Raw genomic sequence first — 15,895 nt, forward strand, 5'->3', positions numbered from 1 at the left:
CCCGCCCGGCGCTGCCGGCGGGATGTACGCCGGGAGGAAGAGGAAGAAGCCGGTGCCCAAGAGGTGGGTGTAGCGGGGGAAGGTGGTAGTGGTCGGGGGGTTTCCCCCTCGGCAGCCGCTGGGAAGATGGGGGAAGCTGGGGCAGGGTTGTGGGAGCGAGCGGAGCGGCAGAAAACTGGTCTATGTGAGCCAAACCGCTCCTGGGGAAGTGCCTGCAGCTGCCCTGAGGTGAGCGCTGAAGCAGCACGGGAGATGGGGAGACAGCGCGCCTGGGCTGCTCTCTTTTAATTAGGGTTAATTGAAGGTAATGCTCTGTAGGGTCTGGCTTGCTGGTGAAAAAATAAAATCACAGAATGCTTGTGGTTGGAAGGGACCCCCCATATCATCCAGTCCATTCCTCCTGCTGTCGGCAGGGACACCTTCCACTAGAGCAGGTTGCTGCAAGCCCTGTCCAACCTGGCCTTGAACACTGCCAGGGACGGGGCATCTACAGCTTCTCTGGGCGACCTGTTCTGGTGTCTCGCCACCCTCACAGCGGAGAATTTCTTCCTTATACCTAATCTAAATCTACCCAAAAAATCCCAGCGATAATTGTCCTGCATCCCCAGTGTTCCTGCGAGGAAGTTTCTTGGAGAGCCTGAAATGCTAGGCTGGCCTCTGGTTTGGGTTGCGGGCTGGCTGACGTTTCAGTGCCTGTGTAAACCGAATGCACAGCAGCAATTACCATTTACCAGCAGATCCCGATTGCTTAATAACGAGTTAACACAGTGAATGCCCCCCTGATGTGTCGCTGGAGTCTCCTGGCTTTGAGACCCCCGTGCCTCTCCCCATACCAGCTCTGAAGTCACATCAGACTGTTTACCTCCAGTTACCAGGTGTGTAGGAAATGTAGATGTATAGATATTTTGGGGAGACAGATAAGCTGAACCCAAGCCTGGAGTGAATGAGGGAGCATCAACATTCTAAATCTGTGGTGAGAAGGTGAGCCAGAGCCTCTCTTGGGTATTTATTAGGGAATTGTGAAGAAGTCTGAAGAGGCAAAGGGTACTTGCTCTGCCTCAAACCTTTCTTCTGTGAGTCTAGCCCCGTGGTGAGGCTGGCCTGGCTAGATGGAGGGTTTGGGCCGGACTGGCGTAGGTCAGGGTGTGGGAGAAGGTGTCTGTCTGGAGCATATGGGACCTCGATCCCTGGTACTGCAAGACCAACCCTGGGAATCGGAAAAGATTCTTTTCCCCTGTGACTGGGCAGATCTTGCAGCAGGGTCCTGCTGGGAGAGGTCAGGCAGAGCAGGGCTGGGGGCGATGGGATGTGCAGTCAGGCGGGTGGGGAGGGAAGGATGGGGTTGGGGGCTTCTCTGGTCCCTTTGCAGCTTGCTCGGGGCTTGTTACTTATTAAAAAAATGAGTAAAAATTAGGAGACAATAGATCAGCTCAGGCACCCTCAGCTGTTGTTAGTAGTTAATACCGCTCGGTACTTGCCAGCTTGCAAAAGCGATAACCTTCCTGCTGGGCTCCCCGTTCAAAGGGCAGCTGGGGAAGAACAACACCGCAGCGGTGGCACAGCCTTTGCCCTGCTGGAAGCAGGGCTGTCCCTGCGGCTCCACTCCGTCCCCTCTGTGTGGGCGTCAGCAGCTTTTCTCAGCAGCTTTCCACAGCAGCTTCACTCTGAGCTCCACAGCAAGGCCACGCTGAGCTCTGCACTATATCTGCTGCACTGGGGCTCCTGCAGACAGGGTGGGGGTTCAGACGTCTTTCAGTGCCTGTTCCTTGCTCGTTGAGTAGGTGTTGAACTCCTTCAGCTAGACTGTCCCCGAGACCTCATTACGACTCAACGTTTGCCCACTCCCACAGAGCGCAGCACTCCCTGCTCCTCTTGTCACACATGCGAGCAGTCCTGCCAGACCAGATTTGAGAGCGGTGCTGGAGGGGAGAGCTGAAATTGCTGCGAAATACTGGCAGATCCTGTTATCTGAAGCAGCTTTGTGAATCAAGGATGCCTGCAGAGCGGGAGTTTGTGGTTAGACAAATTACATCAAAACAGCTTGAGATGCTTGTTAGGAGATGCAGTTAAACCTAATATAGAGTGGGGGCTCTGAAGGGTTTTTCTTCAAGCTAGAAAATCCAAATCGGCATTAAAAACCAAAGGAGACAAGGTGACATCCAAGAGTCATTAAAGTTATTAATTAATCTCTTACTGGAACTTTAGCTGTAGCATGTGAAATAACTGCAGCTGATAGAGGTGGGTCCCCACGTCAGCTTCAGACAGATCCTACTCCTTCTGCAGACTGAGGCTGGTCCCAGAGCCCAAGTTTGGCATCAGGAGTTGTTTGAGGTTAGAAATGCCCATCCGAAAGGATCAGAATATTGGAAGAGAATAATTTTTTTTATCATCTACTGTTTTTTTTTAAAGGCAGGTTTACTAGATTAAAAAAAAAAAGAAAAAAGGAGGCTGTTTTCTAAGTGCTGTTGCCCTGAACCACCCCGTCTTTGTCCAAGTCCTGCCATTAACTTTCATGTGTGTTCCTTTGCCTCTTCCAGCCCCAAACCACCTCCCCCAGAGGGCGTGAAGTCCAACCCCTCCAAGCGGCATCGAGACCGGCTCAACCAGGAGCTGAACAAGCTGACTGGCTTGCTGCCTTTCCCAGAAGATGTGCGCATCAGGCTTGATAAACTCTCTGTCCTGCGACTGGCTGTTGGATACCTGAAGGTGAAGAGCTACTTGATGGGTGAGTTGCGAGGGGTGAGGAAGTCCCTGGGGTCAATCTCTGCTGCGCAGCTCTCATCCCACCTCAAGCCATGTTTGCTTTGGGGTGGAAAGTTGTGTCCCCTAAAAGTAGGGTGATGGTGAGTTGTGGTGTCAGACCTCTGTACGTTAAGGCATCAGTGTTGCACCTTTAGCTGAGGTATTGGCCTGAAAAAGCTCTGAAAAACTGGGGAGGAAAGTGCCACGTCTCCAGAAGTGTAGAGGCATTGGCAGTGGTTGCTGGGAGGTGCTACAGTCCTGGGACATCTACCAGACAGGCCTTCTTCTGCTGCCATGGCACAAATTTTATCCATGTCCCCTCTGGAAGGAATCGCCTTCATTTTGGGATGCTGCACACCCAAGTTCAATCATCTTCAGTCATTTATGGGTGCTTGGTGTCTCAGAGAAGCGACACCTTTTGGGAAGGCAAGGCCTCCTAGTTCAGTCTTGGAAACTGAATGACAGGGGTGGAGAGCAGGCAGGTGAGTGACTCAGGAGAGGCTGTCAGGGCTGGGAGCAGAGGACCCTGTGTGCCTCGCTGAAGAGCAACATTTCCCCCATCTGACTGGAGCCACGGTTTATAATTAAATGAAACTGAAAACCCCCGGGGTCTGGGGTTGCTGTCTGCTGGGCAGGCAGGGGTGAGAGGTGTCGCACAGGGCTGCTCTGCTCGTGGGGGTCAGCAGGTTAAACAAGGCTGCTCCTAAGGCCCTTGTGCGGTTTGGCATCTCATCGACTCATTTTTCTCTCCTTTCTTCCTTTGCGGCGGGTCTCATACACTGGTGGTTTACTGCCGCGCTTGCCACCCTGGCCCTGCTGGGCTCAGCTGTGGTGGGTCAATTATACTTCTCTAATGAGTGTTTCTGTGAGATTGAGGGTGATGCCTCACACCCGGAGACCCCAGTTCATTTTTGCGGGATGGAGTCTTGAGTTGACACGCCTGGAAAACTGATCTCCTCGTGTTTGCCTCTCTGCAGCCCTGCTGCTGCAGAGAGAAGATGTCTTGTGCTGGCTGCCTTTGCACGAGAGGGGTGGTGGCTGCATGCATGGCATTGGGCATGCTTTGGGTGGTGTTGGGCTTCTCAAAGGCAAGGTTGGGCTGAGAGCGAGCCTTGCTGAGTGTCTCTTCCTGCGTTGGCTGCATTTTGTGGGGCAGACCTGGGGAAGTGGATTCACTCCATGCCTGTCTATGAGATGCAGGGTGGGTAGCTGGGGACAAAGGCAGTGATGGTAAAATGTGTTGTTCTGGGGATGCGGTAGGTCCTTCTGTCCAAAGCAGTGCTGGCATAGCGTTAACATGCATTGTTTTCTCCGTCCACCTTCAAAGGAGGGCAGCGACCAGCCCTCCTCACTGACACAGCTGGGCTCTGTGGCACCCAGCACATGTCTGTGGGTGCAGAGCTGGGCCAGGCGTTAGTCACCAGGCTCCCGTGCCTGCCAGCAGGACACAAACTGAGGGCTGCAGTGCAAATAAAGCCTGAAGGGCTGCCAGGAAGGGCTTTCATAACCTATGAACAAAAACAGTCACCTAAAGGTGACGAAGCAGTGCTTGAGGGCTGGGGTGACTGCTGCAGCTGGGGAAGGCATGGACTGGTGTGTGTCTGTGGCATGGAGCAGGGTCAGGATGTGCACACAGGGACATGTTTCATCTCCAGTGACTTGGGCTTAAAGGGAGGGGTGTCAGACCCTGATGAAGGCAGAGCATGTGGAGGGCAGGAAGCCATCAGCATCTTCCTATACTTCAAGGCTTCTCATCACGTCTTCTCTGCTCCAGACAGAAAAAACTTGGCTCCCTCAGCTTTTGCCCCATGCCAGATTTGTAACTGTCCCTTGGGGGCTCTGCCAGGGCCCTCTCCAGCTGGGAATGCCGTTCCCCAAAAGGAGAACCCTGTGCCAAGCTCTCCAGCTGGGACCCTTGCCTTCAAGCAAGAGCAGTTCCCACTGGATATGCTCACCATTTGCTGGTAGACAGCAATGACAATTCAAAATTATGTGCTATCAAAATATGCCTTAAAGGCACATAAAGCTTTTGTCACTTCTATAAAAAATGGCTAAGCCCCATCACCAGACCTGCACTGAGCTTCTGCCTGCAAACCAGTTTGCAGTGGTTGCTACTTACACCTATGTCTGATGGTCTCCTGGATAAATCTGGACTGACTTTGTTGATAACTGTCTCTCTGAGAGTAAAGTACCCGAGGAGAAAAGCTTGTCACTGTGTTTGAAGTTCTGCTGGCTGCCGTGATGCTCTGCACTCTATGTTGCGTGATGGGGGCTCACTTGCTGCAAACAGCATGATCTTTTGGTGCCCAAGGTGGCCAACAGCATCCTGAGTTGTACCAGCACTGGTGTGGCCAGCAAGGATCATCCCCCTCTACTGGGGGCACTGGGGAGGCCACACCTCGGATCCTGAGTTCATTTCTGGCCCCTCACTCCAGGAAGGACATTGAGGGGCTGAGAAGGGCAGCGAAGCTGGACAGGGTCTGGAGCACAAGTGTGCTGAGGAGTGGCTGAGGGACCAGGGGAGGGTTGAGCCTGGAGAAAGGGAGGCTGAGGGGAGACCTTCTGTCTCTTGACAATTCCCTGACCAGAGGATGGAGCAAGATGGGGGGGACCAGTCTCTTCTCCCCAGGACAAGTGACAGGATGAGAGGAAATGGCCTCAAGTTGTTCCAGGGGAATTCGAAGTTGGCCCTGAGGAACAATTTGTTCTGTGTTGGGGTTGTCCAGGCCTGGCCCAGGCTGCTCAGGGCACTGGTGGAGTCCCCATCCCTGGAGGAGTTTCCCAGTTGTGTCGAGGTGGTGCTGAGGGACAGGGGTTAATGGGGACCTGGCAGTGCTGGGCGAACAGGTGGATTCCATGAGCTGAAAGGTATCTTCCAATCCAAATGATTCTGTGATCTCATGAAAGCTTGTATGGATTTGTTTAGTGCTGAGTGGCTTGGTAAGCCTCCAGCTAGCTGGAGATCTGTGCTGGGGTTCATTTCCCATGGTTCAAGTAACAAAAGCAGCAGATGCTGGAGGTTGCACATGTGGCTCTGCCAAGGGTGAGAACAGCAAGAAAACAGGGCTTAAAGTGCTCTGTGAGGTGGAGGGAGGATGTGCTTAGGGACTGTGTTGCTGTGCCATCTTTCTAGGTTAAGGTAACCCAGGTGGTGAGATCTGCAATAAAGAGAACCAGTGGAAAACCCTCTCCTGGTGTGAGACCATGCTCGTGTTTTTGAGAACACGTTCCACACGTGTGGTTGTTCTATTTCATCTCCTGCCAAACTCCACCAAACACCCAGTCTGGGCTGCTGACCAAGCATAAGGGAGGGCAGGATGGTGTCCTATGGCAGCTGTGACGCAACCAACGTGTGGCAAGTCTGTCTCTTCTGCAGGGTTCACTCTGCACTTTGCACGCACAGCTGAGACCTAGAGCTATGCCTGCAAGGTTATTGGGCCTTTTGGCTTGGTGGACAGAAGTGGTTGAGGCTGCAGGTACGAGCTGCCCAGGTGGGACCTGGAACAGCTTCAGGGGCTGTTCTTCGTGCTGGTGCACCAGAAGTGACAGGTCACAGGCTGTGAAGAGTAGTCAGTGTTGCAGATGACATTTATTTACATGGAAGTGTTTTTAGACTGTGCCCACCATGGTTGCAACATATTTAGGATGAAGCTGGGCAAGATCTTGCATGATGCAGCCTTTCTCCTGGGCTCCTAGGGCTCTCCAGACAGCCATGATGGGATCTTCTGTGGTATGTGCAGAGAGGAGCTCATCTGTCCCAGGTCCAAGTGGTCCTGGGTGCCATCTTTCAGCCACAATGACAGCGTCTTAGCTCTTCAGCAAGGCCTAGACCTGCCCTTTGCAGGCAGGCACCTGAGCACCAGCAGGGGCCAGTGCAGAGATGGATCCCACGGAGATGTGCTGAGTGGCATGGTCCTGCCGTCACGGGAGCTGCAGTCCTGGTGGGTCTCCATTCTCCTGCCCCAGGAGGAGTGTAGGATGAATCCTCCCAGGTCCATGCTTCTCACCAGCAGTCCCAGGCATTCCCTGTCCTTGCACAGGTGCAGTTGTGAAGGTGAGCTCCACAATCCCCATCTGCCGTTTGTGCTGGGGACTGCTCGTGGTCCTGGAAAACTATCTCTCACTGAGCCTGCTTGAGCAGGGGGGTTGGCCGAGGAGGTTTTACCAGGCCCCTTCCCACCTCTGTGCAACTCTGCAGTGCTCTGCTGTGGGGCAGCTGGCAGCAGGTTCCAGCGGGTAATCCCATTGCAGTCAGCATTAAATTAGCTTTTTTTATTCATCTCTTTCCTTGCTGTTGCCATGGGCCAGAGCTGCAGGGGTCTGGACTTGAAGTAACTGATGCAGGGAAAGGAGTCAAGCTTAAATCCCTCCTTGGGCAAGATCCTGCAGGACTCTGCAGGAGCGTTTGCAGCAGCAGGAGGTTGAAGAGGTTGGCGTGGGCTTCAGGGCATTTCCTTGGAAAAACGCTGGATGACTTTTTCTAATAGGTTTGTAATCCGCAGTTTTGGCATTTGCCTGTTTTACTTGGACGGCTGGAGCCTGCTTTGCTTTGGCATGGTGCCTTCGTTAGATGGCCGAGGCAAAGGTTGGTGCTAATCTGATGGGGTTTGGGATTGGGTCCAAGAGGAAAATGGTTGTGCATTTCTTGATGTTGCTGGACGAGCTGGGAGCTCATGGTTTCTTGATGCCAGCCATCTCTGGAGTCTGTTCAAAGAGAAACGCTTGCCGTGGGCGAAGTCTGTCATCTCCCACCGGTGTCACTCAGTCCACGAGGGCAGAACTGACTCCAGGAGTTTTTACCAGTAACTTTTTTTTCTGAGCAACAAAACTATGGCAGAGGTAAGGGATGTGTTAGCCTCTGTGGCTGCGCTGCTCTGGTTTCCTTCATGAATGGCATGAGCAAAAAGTGAAGAGATTAGATTGCTTTGTTCCCTTTTCTTTCTTTCTCATGCCTGAGGTCTTTCCTCCACACTGCAGGGCTTAGAAATCTCCTTGCTGAGGCAAGAAAGCCAACCCAAAATGTTGCTCTTGGCGATGCAGAGGACATGTCCTGATTCATTAATGCTGAAAATGTTGCTCATCCTGGCTGACATCTCCCCAGCTTCCTTTTCAAAGAAAAGCCTTACAGTTTTTGGGGATCACCCCAGCAGCAGGAAGCCCCCTCCAGTGCTCTGGTTGGTGTAGGGTTCAGGATGGAGCTGGATTTCCCTGCTCCTGTCTTAAATATTACACACCAATAGCCTCTATCCCAGCACTCTGAAAACAGAAATGATCACCATATTGCTTCAGCAGAAGTGGGTCTCGACACGCAGCGGTCCCTTACGATGAGTATCTTAAACAGGGGGTGAATTAACCAGCTTTTAACACAGCTTGGCAGCTGCTTTCTCCTGCCTTGCAGCAGACAGGGATCTCTTCTTCTTGCCATCAAGGGGATGGTGCTGGCAAGCACCAAATGAGCAAATAGCTCTTTCATGTTGGATTCTGTAAGCCCACAGCAGCTCTCCCTGCAGATACTGCTGGAGGACACTGGGAGAGGTCTGGGGACCATGTGCTCTTGGGACCTGCATCCTCTCAAAATGCTCTCTGCCCTTTTGGAGCTGTGTTTTTTTGGAAGAACTTGGTTTCTTTTTTAATTTCCCTGCCAGCATGCCTCATTTCAATGCATTACAGAGGAGTTAGCCCTTCAAAAGAGTTCAAATTAAGAAAAAAAAAATCGATGTTTCATTTTGAAAATATTCTGCTCCATCATGTGCAAATTGGAGCCATACCCATGGTCCAGATGGACTTTAGTTGTTTGTCCTTGGGGATCACTTGGCAGTTGTGTGAGGAGGCTTTTTGCTTGGGAACTGCCTCAAACCTGCCTTTTGAAACTCTTGGGGATGTGCCTTTCCTTAGCTGATGACCAAACTGAGCACAGTGACTGCTTTCCTGGCGTAAAACCTCATTTTTCCCAACCTTTCCCAGAGGTCCTGTCTGGCTCCAGACCTCCTGGTCTGGCTGATCCACCGCTTGCTGATTTGAGAAGTGTCTATGCAGAGGGTGCATTCAGAGGGACCTGGACAAGCTGGAGAAGTGGTTCCCATAGGAACCTCATGGGGTTTAAGGCCCAGGGCAAGGTCCTGGTCCTGGGTCAGGGCAACCCCCAGTATCGGCGCAGGCTGGGGCTGAAGGGCTGGAGAGCAGCCCTGCGGCGAACGACTTGGGGGTGCTGGGGGGTGAAAGGCTGGACATGATCCAGCAACGTGCACTCACAGCCCAGAAGCCACCCATGTGCTGGGCTCATCCCCAGCAGTGAGGCCAGCAGGCAGAGGGAGGGGATCCTGCCCCTCCGCTGTGCTCTGCTCTGGGGAGACCCCCCTGCAGTGCTGGGTCCTTCCAGTTGCGTTGAGTGGTGTTTCCTAGCCTGGGCAGCCCAGAAGAACTTACCTCCCCTCTGCTCGTTGCACCTGTGCCTCAGTCCTTGACAACAGTGAGGTTTTACAGGGATGGGACCAAGCAGGGGAAGTAATCTCTTGGAGGAAGCATGGGGCAAGTTGTGCATGGCTCTGTAAAGGGGCTCTGCTCCAGTTGCCTCTGGTCTCATCTGCCTCCGAGCTGGGTCCACGTGCATTGGGTAGTGTGGCGCAGCCGTGCACAAGTAGCACTGGGGTGGGGAGGAGGAGGAGAGGCTCTTGGCTTGCCCCTTCCATGCTGATTTCTTGCCCTTTCACTCGCAGCTGCAGCTACAGACGTTGGTGACTGCATGCTGGATCAGCCCAGAGCCCCAGGAGGGGACAGACGGACGGAGCTGCAGGTCGACAGGGAGCTGTTTCCTGAGGGGGAACTGCTGCTCCAGGTATCATGCTGTAGCTCAGTCATTTGGGGTCATCCCTTGGCTGCCATTACCTGCTGGGCAAAACAGCCGGTCCCTGTCTGCTGAACTGTCCAGCAGCTATGGAGCACGCGGTCCCATCTGTGGGGGAGACCCTGCCTTGCCAGGAGCTGCTTCACTGTGATTGCTGCAGGCTGTGACCACTTTGGGTCAGGGACCAGTGACACTGCCTGGCTGAGACAGGTCCTTGTCCTCACTATTCCCCCCCACCACAGTTTGCTGCCCCAGGTCTGTATGGGCTGTGCTGTAAACTGCCTCTGTGAACAGAGCAGGACTCGGGGTGGTGGGTCATGTCCTTCTCACAGAGGTGTAGAGTGCTGTCTGCTGTAGCTGCAGGAGTTAGCTGACACTGACCCCAAGCTGGCATTTTTCCTTGGGACTCACTACAGCTCATGGAAACAACATGCACGAGCTCGTCCCTCCCAACCAAGAGCTGCAGCAGTATCCTGCAGCGGTATCGTACAGCAGCATATGGATTGACCCTTCATTAGTCTCCAGGATGGTGGGTTCCTTTTATTCTAGTAAATGCTAAGAGGAGAATGGTGATAGCTGCAGGATAAAACATCCACCAGGGACTGTGTGCCCTACCTGGGGCATTGCATGAGGCCTGTGGGATGAGTTCACAGCCTCCCTGGGGTGGGAAAAGCCCAGGCTCAGTTTGTAGGTTGTGGGGCGGGAAGATGGATCTTAGAAGACAGTGGTGGATAAAATCAGTGGGCCGGTGGGATCTTTGCTTTGTAGAGAGACCAGGGTGTCTGATGAAATGGCTCTCAATGAAGTTCAGAGAACAAGGAGCTAATGACTCAGTTGACCAGAACGCTGTTGGCTTGGGCTACAATTTATAAATGTAAGCTGGAAGGAAGTGGGATAGGAAGGGCCAGTGGAAAGGCTGGTTGCTAAGTAAACATCTGGGCATCCCAACTCAAAACTGTGAGGCTGCAGGGCAAGTCCATGCAAGACCTTTAATGGTTCCATGGCTGTGTTCCTGAGACCGAACGTGTCTGTGCTTTCTGGGCCTTCAGTTGCCTTCTCCTTTCTTCCAGCTCTCCAAACACTAGCACACAGATACTTGGCTCTCCTTGAAGTCTGACTTTGGTGCCTTCAACCCTGCTCCTGCACAACCTTACATGAATGCCCACCGTTATGGACAGGCAGGCTGGTGTGGGCACACCCCCCACAGGAGCGTGATAGCCACGGAGGAACAGCTGGAATGACGTGGTAGCCAGGAGAGCGCCCGTGGTTGCCCCAGTCCCTTGATGGAGCTGCTCCTGAGTACTCTCTGGGGATTTGAGCTGGAACGTACGACAGCAATCTGTTGAGCCACCAGAGCACTGGCAGCCTGGGGTGGTGGACGGCATCTGGAGAGTTTATGAGGTGCTGCTGTGACAGAAATCCCCTAGCTGAGCTGCCTGGTGTGGCTTGGGTTTTTTTTTCCCCCCAAAGAGCATTTCAATCAGATACTGTAATTTGCAGAAAACTCTGACTCAGTGCCCCTTGGGGAGCTGCAGCGCGTGAATGAAAGGGACCGGTCCCACTGTGAGCTGGATCTCTGCGATGTCAGGCAACATGCTCGGTCCAGCAGCCTCTTTAATAATCCAAGTCACTAAAAAAGCCATCCCAGGTGGCCTGCATTTGGCCATAAATGGGCAAAGGCAAGAGCTGTGTCAGATGGTGGCTTCTCCTGCCCCCTCTTTGCACTGGGGGCAGAGGATGAGCAGAGCTGAAGGAGCAGCATGGGTGGCCGGACCCTTCTCTCCAGCCTGGTCTCAAGCCAGCAGCATGTCCCTGTGGTCATTCTCCCCAGGGGCAGCTCAGCATGGCTGAGCTGGGCAGCGGGGGCAGAGAATTTGGAATAGTTTCTCTAATTTGGTGGGGGTTCGGTCTTTTTTTTAAGCAAGGAGCTACCAATTGGGTATGAATTTAGCAGCAGGCTGTGCATCTGCAGTTGCAGAGTGTGAGGTGAGAAGTGAAGCTGGCAGATGGTGTGAGCACAAAAGGGTTTTTTAAGAGAGATTTGGAGGGAGTTGAGTTTTAAAGCTTTATCTTCTCATCTAGGACGTCAGCAAGAGGAGAGTAATTTTCCCAGCATGGTGTTTTATAGCAGCAGTTCGACGCCAGGACATATTTGAGGGACAATGGGTTTGTTCCTGACAAAGATCTCAAGGGTAATGAGGCCTCTTGAGATGTTTGTCAGGAACAAAATCAGAAGAGAAGAGGTTGTGGTCCTGTGTGCTGGGAGACAGATGGGGCCGGGAGGCTGTGACCTGCTCAAAGATGTGCCAGGCAGTCTGCACACTTACAAGACCAGGGAGTGCCACGTCAGGTGTCACAGGTGCAACATCAGGGCCTTACAAATCTGCAAACTGAGCTTCCAGGTTTTTCCACCTCTTGCTTTCAAGGTGGGTGTTGTTTTTAGATGCATTACCATCTTTGAATGATAGCAGTGCCTGAATTTGGTCTTGCCTCACCTACTTTGTGACAGGTTGTTCATGTATCCTTGAAGCTGAGACCAGGCGTCTGAGGGACAGTGATATGCTCAGGTGCTGAGGATTAAAAGGCAATTTTTGGAGAAAGTAGGGAGAAGTTGTATAGAAATGCAGAAATAAACTTGTATAACCTCCTAACTGTAAAATTCAAGGTGAGGAACGAGGCCCAAAGTGTCTTCGGAGGTCATCCTTAAACTGAACGAGTGGATAAACAGGTCAGGTCAGTGACTGACTGCAGTTTGGTTACTATCTCTGAAGGCTTTGTTATGCCTGAACTGATGCTAGGCTTCTGCTGGAGTCACCAGGCTCCTGCATGGCTCAGGGCAGCCCTTCTTCCCTCTACACCGCTTCTTGCTGCTTGGTATTGAAGTTGTAGGCAGGTTTGTTAGAGGAAATCAGAGCGCCAGAAGAATATAGCTATACCCAGCCGGTACAGCCGAGAGGAGGCCATTAACTTAAGGTCCTCCATGAAACCTCTCCTTAGTTGGTCACTCCTGATGCAGGAGCTGCCCTGCGGTGAGAGGGCTTCGATGATGGGTCTAGAGCAAGTGGTCAGTCTCACACTGAAAAAAACCAAACCCAGCTAACCAGGATTAAAAGTCTTGGATGGTCACAAGGTGCTTTCCTTTTTTGTGGGGTTCCTTGTTGATGAAGGTTTCCCCCTGGCCCCCAATGCTGAAGAGACACTTGGAGAAGTTAATCTTTCAGTAGCTGGATTGAAGCTAGGGAGAATAACTCTGGGCTCAACTTCTGCTTTCAGGCACTCAATGGATTTGTCATCGCTGTGACCGGAGATGGGTACATCTTCTACATCTCCCCTACTGTGCAGGACTACCTGGGCTTTCATCAGGTGGGTACCATTTTTTCCTGGCTCTGAACAGAGGGATGCAGTCCAGGGTGGGGAAGGAGGTGCTGACAGCCATGCCAGGGCTCCCTTCTCCTTTCCCAGCTCCCTTGGGACATTTTTGATGTACATTTTCAAGTGAGTCATGTTCTTTGGAGGCTGTGAAAGCGAACAAATATTCTTGTGACTCTAGAAGGAACAGAGCCAAGCTGAGCAACAGCAGCTTTGTGTCTAAGAGGGGTGTGAGATTTTTCTTCTATCATGCTGCTGGGTACATATGGTCCCACTTAGAGGGCTGAGGGTATCTTGCTGGTGAGCCCACTGAAGGAAGATGGCTTATACCGGGATACAGATTCCCACAGGTCTGGAGTAAAAAAGAAACCTACAGAAACCTTTTTAAAAACAGCAAATTCCTTTGCGTAAGGCTTGGTCAAAATGTTTTTGTCAACCTTGAAATTACCTTTTACATTGATTCTGTGGAATAAACACAACTGCTTATTTGCAGAGTGTTGGGGGTGGTGACATGAGAGAGATCTCATGTGCTGTTGCAGACCAGCAATTTGTACCCCATACCTTCCCCTCTGAGACCCCATGGCCTTTCTGGCACTAGGTCTGAATTTGGTGCTGAGGAGATACTGGAAGTTAAGACACACCAGGCAAACGCTGCTGCTGCAGCATTCACCCCACAGATGGGGAGTGAAGCTTCTCGAAGGGCAGGGGAGGAAGCTGGACTTTCAGCATTGCCCATGAACTGCAGTCAAGAGTCAGGAGCCAGAGCCAGTGTGAAAGATCCTCGGCAGGGCTGGGTGATGCCAGAACATCAGCCTTGCTGTTGTGGGGAACAGGCTGGAGAGCTCTGCTTAGCTGTTGCCAGAGGACACTGTGGAAATAGACAATGTGTCAGTCCTGGGCAGTCAAGGCTACTTGGACATTGCCATTTCTTCTGCTTCTAGAAACCTCTGAGCCAGTCCCATGATTTACAAACCCCTTCTTTACTCTCTTTTCCTCCTTTTTGAGCCACCCTCCCTAAAAAAGCAGCCGGTTTCTGGTCCTTCCTCTCCGTGCAGCGCTCAGAGCTGGTGGCATTTGGCTTTGTTATGCTCAATTGCTGCACATTGAGTCCCCACGAAGGAAAGCCCCCCGCCGTGACCTCCTCCAGACACCTCGGCCAGGCCAGGCAGAAATCGAAGCTCTTCTCCCCTTGTGTCATTCCAGTCAGACCTCATCTACCAGAGTGTGTATGAGCTGATCCACGCAGATGACAGAGCTGCCTTCCGCCGCCAGCTGCACAGGGCCCCTCCAGCCAGCAGCACCCAGCACGCTGCCGATGGTGAGTGCCAGGGTGATACCTGGGGAGCAGCCTCTGCATGGCCACCCCGTGCTGGGAAACCCTCCTCCTGGCACTTATGGCCACCAAGCACAGCCCTGTGCTGGGGGTCATCCTGTAGCCTCCCACTGGGACTCAGGACTGGACAGGGTCACCTTCCACTGGACCGGGTTGCTCAAAGACCTGTGCAACCCAGCCTTGAACACTTCCAGGGATAGGGCACCCACAGCCCCTCTGCCCAGCCTGTTCCAGTGCCTCACCACCCTTTGGCTTCTTTTTCCCTTTTTGTTTCCCAGCCTTTCCCACCAACCAGCCACTACTAGCCCAATGCAGTGCTGCGTCCTGCCCGCAGCACCTCCATCCCGAGAAGACCTCCTTCGTAGAGAGGAGCTTCACCTGCCGCTTCCGCTGCTTGCTCGATAACTCCTCGGGATTTCTGGTAAGGCAGCCCTGCACTGGCACACTCCTCTGCCCCCAGCGTGTAACATCGGGGCCACTCGTGTCCCTTAGCGGTGGGAGCACAGCCAGTTCCCGTCAGTCATTTTGCTTCACCCTCACATTTTCTGATCCTCTCTAAGGCCTTGAATTTCCGTGGACGCTTGAAATTTCTTTTCGGGCACCAGAAGGCAACATCAGGCAAGTCTCTGCTTGCTCTTTTTGCCATCGCAACTGTCCTCCAGCCACTCTCCATCCTGGAGCTTCAGACCAAGACACTGATCTTCCAGACAAAGCACAAACTGGACTTCACTCCCATGGCCTGCGATGCCTGGTAGGGCTTCTCTCGCCTTCCCTGTGGCAAAATCCCTGGTGCTGTACAGAAAAAACACAGCCTGTGAGAGCAGGGTGCTTCCAGCCTAACTCCCATGCTTTTTCCATCCACTGCAGCCCCCCAGTAACATGGGGAGCAGATTAACTGGGCTCCAGTGCGACTTGGCTGCTGTGTTTTAGGCCAGCAAACCCAGCACAGGGTGATTTTGTGGAAGAGAGGATGATGCTTAGCCCGGGATGGAGAGTTGCACCACCCAAAATGGGAGGCTTTGGCTGGGTGCTGGGCGGGGGATCATGTCTGGCTGGTGGGTGCAGTTGGGGGATCCACCCTGCTGAAACTGGGTTTCTGAAACATTTCTAGGGGGAAGGTTGTCCTGGGGTACACAGAAATGGAGCTGTGCAGCATGGGGTCCGGGTACCAGTTTGTGCACGCGGCTGACATGATGCACTGTGCGGAGAGCCACATGAAGAGTGAGTGCCGGCAGGTGGGGAGGATAAGCAGCACTGGCTGGGGAGGGCTGTTGGTGTGGGTCCGTTTATGGGCCCCCTCATGGCTCCACAGCTCTGGTGCAGCTCTGGCCGTGTCGGTACCATCGCTCCTTGGTGGGCTGTCCCACGTCTGGAGCAGCTGTGATAAAGGCTCTCCTCTCCCGGGTGACACCTGCTTGGGGAGCTGGCAGAGGGACAGCACCTCAGGTAGCATTGTGTGCTGGCTGCGTCCTGCTCTCCTGCCCCCGTAGCATGGCTGTGAGGTGATGCTCAGCCTGGTGGCATCTTGCACATGCCATTTGTCCACCCTCTGTAGAGTAACCACGTCCACAGTGCCTCTCTTCTCTCCCTGCCCCAGTGATGAAGAC

At 53.1% G+C, this 15,895-nt stretch overlaps 1 protein-coding gene across 1 annotated transcript in view; it reads left to right on the forward strand.

The window, feature by feature from the left end:
• The first annotated feature begins 22 nt into the window (after nt 1-22).
• Nucleotides 23-15,895, forward strand: part of LOC104494788 (aryl hydrocarbon receptor-like) — an 18,410-nt gene continuing 2,537 nt past the window's right edge. Inside the window, exons 1-8 of the mRNA XM_010137669.1 lie at nt 23-63; nt 2,538-2,725; nt 9,459-9,577; nt 12,860-12,949; nt 14,159-14,273; nt 14,567-14,709; nt 14,849-15,039; nt 15,400-15,614. Of these exons, the coding sequence (XP_010135971.1) occupies nt 23-63; nt 2,538-2,725; nt 9,459-9,577; nt 12,860-12,949; nt 14,159-14,273; nt 14,567-14,709; nt 14,849-15,039; nt 15,400-15,614 (1,102 nt within the window). The remainder of the gene's footprint in view (nt 64-2,537; nt 2,726-9,458; nt 9,578-12,859; nt 12,950-14,158; nt 14,274-14,566; nt 14,710-14,848; nt 15,040-15,399; nt 15,615-15,895) is intronic.

Source organism: Buceros rhinoceros, unplaced genomic scaffold (genome assembly GCF_000710305.1).
Source record: "Buceros rhinoceros silvestris isolate BGI_N320 unplaced genomic scaffold, ASM71030v1 scaffold21786, whole genome shotgun sequence".
NCBI lineage: Eukaryota > Metazoa > Chordata > Aves > Bucerotiformes > Bucerotidae > Buceros > Buceros rhinoceros.